Genomic DNA, 10,281 nt, shown 5'->3' with positions numbered 1-10,281 from the left:
AAATCCTGGTTTCTTCTATATAGAATGATTGAAAAAGTACTATCTCATGGCAAACATAGATGGCAACAAATTAATTAGGTTTCCTCATAATATAAAAAGAAACAATTATAAAAAATCCACTGACATAGTATTTCTTTCAGAGGGTTTTCAGAATAACAATTTACTCAGAGAAATAACTTCCTTCTCAATATAATTCATTTTGTTTATTTTCAGGTTAAGAGTTTAATAAGTTGCCCCCCTCCAAAGTGATCAGCAAAGAGTATTCTCTTCATTTCAGTCCAGTCCCCAAAGATGATTGAGATAATTGCACAGAATTTAGTAAGTATTAACAATTACAACAATATTGGGTCAGACTATTCCACAAGAATCTATCCTCGAAGTTAATGCTGTACAGAACTGAAGTAGGCACCAGTAGTGTTATTTTCAAAGATTCACTTCTCTTCTGGAAAAGCCTCTTTTTTAGGTTCAGGTCTTAGCCTTCCATACCAGGAAGTGTCCTACTGCAAGGCCACTGCGTATCTACAGTTTCACTGTAACTCTTAAAGACTGAGTTTTTCAAGACTAAAAGAAACAATGGTGAAATTTTTCCTATAGTGACAGGTGACTGGAGAAATATTTTGGAACAAATATAAGATGGCAGTATTTATAGAGATCTTAAATAACTACTTCAAATCCAGTTTGCTCATAGGTCCTCAAATTATAGGCTGCTACTTACTCTACTTCTCTTCAGGCTGACATTACTTCCTCAAAACAATCCACAACATTTTCTCTTGTCGTTGTTTTGTTTTTAATCTACAACCTTTATAAAGAATGTGTCCAGGTAGGAATTGAGAGGATTCCAGAAAATCCATAAATTTTTTCCCTGGTAATTCTGGAAAAACTTAGTCTCTTTAGGGTAGGCCTGACTACCCAGGCACGTAGTTTTAGACTTCATTTTACTCATCTTTGTATCTCTAGTACAAGTATTTTCAGATGTGTTTGTTTCCACTTTTTGTCTCTGAAGTATTATTTAATACAGAAATATAAGAGATAGGCAGAGAATTTTCCTTTTATACAGGAAAAAAATGAAATTATTAGTTACAGTTTTTTGGTTAAATAATGTGCCTCAGGCCACTTTTAATAAACACTGAGCTTATTAATCACTACTGTGTTCCAGGTACTTTTCTGGGTGCTGGGAATTAGAGGGTTTGACCTATGTTAAAGCTCTTGTTTCTTCCAGACTGTGTGGAACTTCAGTCTTTGGATTTTAAAAATATTTTGAAACACCCTACTATTTATAATCTGCCAAAGCGATTTCCCTTGTTGAAAGTCAGTAGTAATTTCTATGTAAATAGTAGATTAGCAAACTTTGTTTCAATTGTATGTTAATAGTCAAGCTTTAAAAATCATTGTAAAAGTACAAGAAAATTTAGAAAAATTACTGATAATCCTACCATCTAGAGATAATCAATTTTGATCCAGTTTTTGGATCCACTTTAAAATATGGAAGATTATCCTACATATAAAATAAGATACAAAAGTCTTATATCTTATTTTCCCACTTAATTATACCAGGAACTTTTCCTATATCATTAAAAATTCATGTACACAATGTTATGGCTACATAATAATTCATCATAGGAATGTATTATACTTTGTTATCATTTTCTTATTGCCAGATATTTAAGCCATTCCCTTTTATTATTGTTGTTATTATAAATAATATACCTGTATGTTCTATTATTTCCTTAGGATGAATCCCACAAAGAGTAAGGCTAAGTGGAGGGTATGATCATATTTAAGGTAAAGAAAAAATATCATCACATTGCCCTCCAGAAAGACTGGACTAATTTATATTCCCACCAGTAGCATTTACCTATTTTGCTACACCATTGCTGGCATTGATGAATATTATTTGATCATAAATTCGTTAATTTGATCATTTTTAATGGGCTATGTTTTAAATGAATTACGAGCCACAATCATCAAAAAGAACAAATTTTTAAAAAAATTAATATAAATAAGAAACAATATAAAAATTCCAAGAATGGTCAGTATATGACAGTGTTGTAGGGCTGCAGATGTTTATTTCATATAAAATCAAAATGCAAACACTGTCTTTTTGGGAAAAACTAAGATGCCATTTAAAGTATAAAACATATAGGGGCACCTGGCTGGTTCAGTAGGTAGAGCATGTGACTCTTGATCTCATGATCCTGAGTTCAAGCCCCATGTTGGGGGAAGAATTTACTTTTAAAAAAAGTATGAAACATCAATTTACTAGGTAAAAAGAGCAGATATATATGTAATGAAAATATATAATGAAAATGCAGATAAAATTGCTATTGTGACTTCAGAAAGCAGTGTTAAAGATGAATGTGGTGGTTAGACTGCAAGATTTATTTGTAATAACTATGCATTTAGTACATAGTTATTATACAAACCTCTCCCTTCTGAAGCTGTAATTTTAAGGTTTGTAAGAACTAGCATGTTTGCTTTTATGCAATCTTGCTTTGCTTGAAGTAATGTATGAGGGATGTCTGAATACAGGAGATCTGATGGGTTTGTTTCTCACTGTTTTTCTGCTTTCACGGTTGTAGCTGAGACCCTGTCTCTAAATTACACTGTATCATCAGTTCTACAAAGAATTTGTATTGCTCTCCAGCCTGCTAATCCCTTTTTGCTTTTTAACTATATAAAAAGCAAAAATTTCCAAGAATAAAATCAAGAGATCTGTACTCACAATTTAAGACAACTTTAATAGGAACTTCTTGGTTTTATCTTTGTTTCCCTCATATTTTCTTTAAAAGGTTTCCTAGTCCAAAATTTTTTAACTTTTTTTTTTTTTTTTTTTTTGAGGCTCCTGAGTCGCTCAGATGGTTAAGTGTCTGCCTTCGGCTCTGGTCATGATCCCAGGCTCCTGGGATGGAGCCCCAGCATCGGGCTCCCTGCTCTGGGCAGGAGCCTGCTTCTCCCTCTCCCTTTACTGCTCCCCCTGCTTGTGCTCTCTTGTGCTCTCTGTCAAATAAATAAATAAAATCTTAAAAAAAAAAGATTTTATTTATTTATTTGAGAGAGAGGGAGAGCATGAATGGGGGGAGGGCGGAGGGAAAGGGAGAGGGAGAAGCAGGTTTCCCAGTGAGCCGGGAGCCAGGACCCAGGATCATGACCTGAGTGGAAGGCAGACACTTTAACGACTGAGCCACTCAGGTGCCCCATCTTTAGCTTCTTTCATAGAAGAAGAGATGGGAATCGTGGTTAAAGCCAATACTAATTAACCAATGAGATTAACAAATTAATAGCAAATGTGTTTTTAAAAATTAGAAATGACAGACACAACTAGATAAAAGAAACTTATTCATTGATTTTACAGGATTCTTTCAACATTACTTCTTGGACACAGATAGCTTTGTGTGTTTTTTAGACAAAAACTTTTCTCCAGCACTGTCTCACACAAGTCTGATATGGGCCATACATTATTAATTAGCCTCCTTCAAAAGATGGTTCTCCCCTTCCATAGCCTCAGGAAAAAATCATGACACCTAAAGCTCTTAGTCGTGTCCTGTCCACCTGAAGAGACTGTTTTTTTTGCTTGTGTCCCTCTCCTCGTAGTGACACTAATCTTCTGTACAGAACTTGCATTTGCCTCAGCACACACTGTTCTTATCCTTGCTCATGCTACAGTCCATAGAAAGAATGCCTTTCCTCCCCTCTTCCCTGGAAATTTCAGCGCCTGGCTCACGTGTGCCCTCGCTCCCAGGAAGCCTTCACCAACACACTCCCCTGTCTGGATGTTCCCCTTCTTTGTGTTCCCACAGCACTTCTCTCAAATTACCTTTATCTTTTTATTAGAGTCTTAACCTCATAAAAACTGACCATTTGTCTTTTTACGCTCACATAATAGGTACCTGTTAAAAAGCTCGTTGAGTGAATGTCTCCAGCTTTCCCCCATAATGTGAAGTATTATCGCTGTTTTTGTCACAGCAATTTTGTTGTTGTCTTCCTGCAGGAGTCCAAATACAGGGCTTTGCTTCTACCTCCTCTCAGCTGGTACCAGATAGTACTTCCAGACCTATTCTCATCGTCTTCTTAAACATACTAGAATGAGTTACGCTCCTTTTCATCTACCTACTCTGAGGGTTTATGTCTTGAACGTAACTTCAGCATAGTTAACAATCTCTTTACTTGAGCTTGGTCATAAAACATGACTCGGTCATAAACACGAACGCGTGAGCGCATGCTGGGGATGAGAGAATCGTGCGGGGCGTGAGCCTGGGTTATTTCACGGTGCTTCAACGAGCAGGTTTTGATTAATTTCTAGATTTTCCAGTAAAGAACTCAAAGCGGGGAATAAAGCACTTGAAACGATAAATAAGGAAAGCAGTGGAGAGAACAGGGAGACGAAATCGGGAAGCTTAAAATGGCATGACAAGCAGGGAAAATGGAGAGCGAGGTGGAGAAAGTTTAAACTCTGGGACGACGACTCGCAGTCACTTCCCGGTCTCCAATTTTGCAGGCAGTCCGCGCGGCGCAGAAAAACCGCCGGCCTCCCTGGGCACTCCCCCGGGCTCCTATGGTCCCCGCCCCGCCAGGCGGTTTTTATCAAGCGCTCACACCCACGGAGACGCCGCAAAGCACGCAAAGTAAAATCCCAGGAGGCCGACCTCCCGTCCCAGGAACTTCAAAGTCATTTCTTTTTTGTCCCCCCCCCCCCGGGGGCCGCCCTCACGCCCAGGCCACGCCAACTCCCAGTCCCTTCCGTTTGAAGGGTGCGGACAGAAGAAAAAAAGCTGGCTCTGGCCCTATTTCCTCGGCGCAGCCAACTCTGAAGTAACCGGCCCGCCCCTGCGTGCTAGGTTAGTTGGGACACTCGGCTTTGAACTGCATTTAAGGTCTTAGGAACTGAGCGAACCCCTCAGGTGGTTCCCTTCTCCGAGCTCCCCTTCCGCGTCTCCTCCCTGCACCACGCCCCAGCCTTCCCTTCCCCACCCACTTGGGAGTCCGCGCTGCTCATTGGTTGCGTGTCCTGCCAATCCAGGGGACGTTGCCGAATCCCGCCTTATGAAAAGCAAAGATCCAGCTAAAGCGTTTACACCTGGCGGGAGGAGCGCGAGCCTAACGCCCTTGAGCTGCTAGCTGAGCGCGAGGCTGGGCTGTCGGAGGCAGCCGGGAAGACTTGGGGGGACCCTCATTTGCATAACGGCCGCCCCTCGCGTCTGAGCACTGGCCGGGGTTCCGCCCCTCACTCAACTAGAAATCTGTTGGGCTACGGGCGGGTCACTCCGACCCAGGCAAGCCTGTGGCGGGCGGTCCCGGGAGCGGATTGGCTCCGGGAGTTTCCAGAAGGCGGCAGGGAGGCGGCTATAAGAGCCGGGAGCCGAGTAGGGGGAGCGGGAGATCCTGTTTGTGCTCGCGGTGTCTGGTGCGAGGCAACCGTTAGTTGACGCCGCAGATTTTGGTCCTAGGTGTTACCGCCTAACGTCGCTTGCCTTATCTTTAAGTCAGGATGTCTGCCCGCGGCCCGGCTATCGGCATCGACCTGGGCACCACCTACTCGTGTGTGGGGGTCTTCCAACATGGCAAGGTGGAGATCATCGCCAACGACCAGGGCAACCGCACCACCCCCAGCTACGTGGCTTTCACCGACACCGAGCGCCTCATCGGCGACGCCGCCAAGAACCAAGTGGCCATGAACCCCACCAACACCATCTTCGATGCCAAGAGGCTGATCGGACGAAAATTCGAGGACGCCACAGTGCAGTCGGACATGAAACACTGGCCGTTCCGGGTGGTGAGCGAGGGAGGGAAGCCCAAGGTGCAGGTGGAGTACAAGGGAGAGATCAAGACCTTCTTCCCAGAGGAGATCTCTTCCATGGTCCTCACTAAGATGAAGGAGATCGCCGAAGCCTACCTGGGGGGCAAGGTGCAGAGCGCGGTCATCACTGTCCCGGCCTATTTCAATGACTCGCAGCGCCAGGCCACCAAGGACGCGGGCACCATCACGGGCCTCAACGTGCTGCGCATCATCAACGAGCCCACCGCGGCGGCCATTGCCTACGGCCTGGACAAGAAGGGCTGCGCCGGCGGCGAGAAGAATGTGCTCATCTTTGACCTGGGCGGCGGCACCTTCGACGTGTCCATCCTGACCATCGAGGACGGCATCTTCGAGGTGAAGTCCACGGCCGGGGACACCCACCTGGGCGGCGAGGACTTCGACAACCGCATGGTGAGCCACTTGGCGGAGGAGTTCAAGCGCAAGCACAAGAAGGACATTGGGCCCAACAAGCGCGCAGTGCGGCGACTGCGCACCGCCTGCGAGCGAGCCAAGCGCACCTTGAGCTCGTCTACGCAGGCGAGCATCGAGATCGACTCGCTGTACGAGGGCGTAGACTTCTACACGTCCATCACCCGCGCCCGCTTCGAGGAGCTTAACGCTGACCTGTTCCGCGGAACCCTGGAGCCGGTGGAGAAGGCGCTGCGTGACGCCAAGCTGGACAAGGGCCAGATCCAGGAGATCGTGCTGGTGGGCGGCTCCACCCGCATCCCCAAGATCCAGAAGCTGTTGCAGGATTTCTTCAACGGCAAGGAGCTGAACAAGAGCATCAACCCCGACGAGGCGGTGGCCTACGGAGCCGCGGTGCAGGCGGCCATCCTCATCGGAGACAAGTCAGAGAACGTGCAGGACCTGCTGCTGCTCGACGTGACACCGTTGTCTCTGGGCATTGAGACGGCTGGCGGCGTCATGACCCCACTCATCAAGAGGAATACCACGATCCCTACCAAGCAGACGCAGACCTTCACCACCTACTCAGACAACCAGAGCAGCGTGCTCGTGCAGGTGTACGAGGGCGAACGGGCCATGACCAAGGACAATAACCTGCTGGGCAAGTTCGACCTGACCGGGATTCCCCCGGCGCCCCGCGGGGTCCCCCAGATCGAGGTCACCTTCGACATCGACGCCAATGGCATCCTCAACGTCACCGCCGCCGACAAGAGCACCGGTAAAGAAAACAAAATCACCATTACCAACGACAAGGGTCGTCTGAGCAAGGACGACATTGACCGGATGGTGCAGGAGGCAGAGCGGTACAAGTCGGAAGATGAGGCCAATCGCGACCGGGTCGCCGCCAAAAACGCGGTGGAGTCCTATACCTACAACATAAAGCAGACGGTGGAAGACGAGAAACTGAGGGGCAAGATTAGCGAGCAGGACAAAAACAAGATCCTCGACAAGTGTCAGGAGGTGATCAACTGGCTCGACCGAAACCAAATGGCAGAGAAAGATGAGTATGAACACAAGCAGAAAGAGCTCGAAAGAGTGTGCAACCCCATCATCAGCAAACTTTACCAAGGCGGCCCTGGCGGCGGCGGCGGCGGTTCTGGAGCCTCCGGGGGACCGACCATCGAGGAAGTGGACTAAGCTTGCACTCGAGTCAGCGTAAACCTCTTTTCCTTTCTCTCTCTCTCTCTCTCTTCTCTCTCTCTCTCTCTCTCTCTTTATTTTCTTTTGTTTGTGTTTCTTTGAAATGCCTTTGTGCCAAGTATGAGATCTGTTGTTGAAAGTCTTTCCCTGGGTGTATGCATAGGAAAGGAAGGGTGCAACAACTTAGTTCAATTATAAAAGGTTAGTTCTAAAGTTTGATTTTTAAAACCATTATTTGAGGTTTCTCTTTAATGCGTTTTGGGTGTTTGCTGACTTGACTATTTTTGAGTAGCTTAGTTTGTGCATGGAGGTTTGTTTGAGATGGGAAACCTGAAGTTTGCACACAAGTTCTGTGGAAGCCTGGTGACAATAAAATATATAGAAGCTTGAATTGTTTATTTTTATGTACTACTTTAAGACTAAAATGAACATTGCAGTAATGTTAAGGACAGGCACTTTTTTTGCAAACATGCATAAGTACAGATTTAAAGTAAAGCTGAAATTGATCTCAAAATCAGAGTCTTAGAGTTTTCAGTTTTCTCTTCTCACAGTTTTACCCATGTTGGTCTTTAAGATATTAGTACCTAACTCAGTCTTGTCTAATTCTCAGATGAGATTCCTGCTTTGAATTGCCAACAACTTTTCAAGGGAGAAGATCTGGGTAAACTTTCCCGCTCCTTTTAATAAACCAGACAGGTCTGCCAGACTACCCAAACTCCTAAGGCTTGGTGTAAGTGTTCAAGTGAAAATCCACCTGAATATTCCAGCAAGATACAAGCTATATTCTGGGGTTAAGTATAAAATGATTCTTTCTCTAAACTGGGGCAGCAGTTGTCCTCTGATAATAGCCTGACACAGTATGAAACAAATTGCTTTTGGAGGCATGCGGGTGCCTGAAATAAGAGCCAGCAGGGCAAACTTTAAAGCCACTTAATATTAAGAGTCCAATTTAGTCAAACTTGTTTTAACTTTAATTTTCTAGTGAAACATCTTCTGAGCGTATACAAATTCCATAAGGATAGGTTTCCAACAGTTAACAATTACTTGGGAGATGGAGATAATTTTTTTTTCTGATTTGAGAATCATGCTTTTGCAATACTTGCCTTAAATCACTAGAATAGATTTTCTTTTTTTCTTTTTCTTTTTTAATATTTGTTTTAAAATTGATTTATTTAAGGGGGGGAGGGGCAAATGGAGAGGCGAGGCAAACCCAAGAAGACTGTGCTAAGCAGAGCCCGATGTGGGATTCGATCTCATCACCCTGAGATCAGACATGAACTGAAACCAAGGGTCAGCCGCTTAACCAACTGCACCAGACAGGTGCACCAGTTTCCTTTTCTAAAAGACAAAACTGCAAGATAGTCCTGTATTTTGTAATCTACAACTTGTCCATTTTCCTATGTATCTGATTTGAAATTGTTACAGATAAGAATATTGCAACCCTTTAGGATCAACTGTCCTGGGCTTACGCTTTAAAATCCACACCCTTAGGAGAAGGGGGTTCATATTTGTATTTTTTAGTGGAATGACGTCTCTAGTTTGTTCTGATTTATTCTCTTTAAGGGGAACTTAGGAGAAATTGAATAAAGCTGATTGGAAAATGCAGTTAGCCTGTTTTTACCATACATAGACATTTCACTATCTCTATTCAATGTAGATTTGCTTCATGTTGTTCATAAGATAACTGCATTATAGATGCTATATTTTTAGTAGTGGACCCTTCTGTATCATGCAGAGAGATTAATTTTTGAAATAATCTAAAAACTAGAGAACAAAAAAAATATTGAGCTTTGTGGGCGCCTAGGTGGCTCAGATGGTTAAGCGTCTGCCTTCGGCTCAGGTTGTGATCCTAGGGTCCTGGGATCGAGTCCCGCATCGGGCTTCCTGCTCAGCAGGGAGCCTGCTTCTCCCTCTGCCTCTCTCTCTCTCTGTCTCTCATGAATAAATAAATAAAATCTTTAAAAAAAATATTGAGCTTTGTAATGACCCTCTCACACAAGAGCTGACTCTTAAGTTTTTTATTTTTTAAGCAGAGTCATTTGGGTGGGTGGGACTGAGATAAAAAGGCAATTTTGAAATTGTTTCAAAACTTAAAATTTTAAGGTAACTGTTTTTTACACTCTGAAAAGTTGATGATAACTCAGTTTTTTCGGTGTTAGTGCCACTTTGGTGGAAAGTTTTCAGCAAGGAGGCATTAAGGGTGTTTAACTACAGATAGCATCACATAAATACTTGACAAACTACCTTAGTATTAACAGAATCTGGTGAATACTAGCTTTAGAGTGATGTTTAACATGAATTTTTACCATGAGTGCTCATTCTAGTAACCTTTTATCAGTCCTTTATTTGTTGAAAGCGTTTATCCCTTGCTCAAACTTCAAAATGTAATGGAATCTTTTTGCAAGTGCAATTTGGTATTAGTATGATTCATTTTAGACCTTTGTTTAGAAGAGATTAGTTTCTAAAGTTATCAGAAAAATGACCAGTGGTAGTCTCTTTGACTATCCTATGGCCTGGCCTCTGGTAACTTGCTATAACACGAATATCAATTTATGTAGATATTTCATTTTCTATTATTCTGAAAAGTAATTTGTAAAACTCCTAGCCTTCTTGAGTGTTTTTAATTTAATTTTGTCTTCTCAAATTTATCTAGATCTGAATATTGTGAAGATAAAGCCACCAAAGTAGCCTTTCAGTGTTTCCAGGGGTCAGTTGAAACTGGTAATCGGATAACTCCTGGGAACTCCTTAGCAGATGTTAGATCAGACATAGTCAAATGACAATGGAAAAAGTACTTGATATTAGGATGAGGGTAAATTACAGTTTAAGGAATAATTAGCATCACTTGAACTTGAAAGTAGTGTTACACTAGGGACTAG

The 10,281-nt window shown here is 43.3% G+C and overlaps 1 protein-coding gene and 1 non-coding gene across 2 annotated transcripts; one reads left to right on the top strand and one right to left on the bottom strand.

Moving 5' to 3' along the window:
* Positions 1-243: 243 nt before the first annotated feature.
* LOC113910816 lies at positions 244-312 on the bottom strand. The gene has a single exon (XR_003516299.1). It is a non-coding gene; the product is annotated as a small nucleolar RNA SNORD2 (small nucleolar RNA).
* Positions 313-5,072: 4,760 nt separating this feature from the next.
* Positions 5,073-7,793, top strand: HSPA2 (heat shock protein family A (Hsp70) member 2). The gene has a single exon (XM_027568738.2). It carries the CDS (start codon positions 5,486-5,488, stop codon positions 7,397-7,399), a length of 1,914 nt encoding a protein of 637 aa, XP_027424539.1. The 5' UTR covers positions 5,073-5,485; the 3' UTR covers positions 7,400-7,793.
* Positions 7,794-10,281: the final 2,488 nt, after the last annotated feature.

This window comes from Zalophus californianus, chromosome 6 (assembly GCF_009762305.2).
Source record: "Zalophus californianus isolate mZalCal1 chromosome 6, mZalCal1.pri.v2, whole genome shotgun sequence".
NCBI lineage: Eukaryota > Metazoa > Chordata > Mammalia > Carnivora > Otariidae > Zalophus > Zalophus californianus.
This window is presented reverse-complemented; position numbering and strand designations above follow the sequence as displayed.

Excerpts from the sequence above, each read along its gene's own strand:
- HSPA2 (XM_027568738.2), top strand. The coding sequence starts at position 5,486 with ATGTCTGCCCGCGGCCCGGCTATCGGCATCGACCTGGGCACCACCTAC.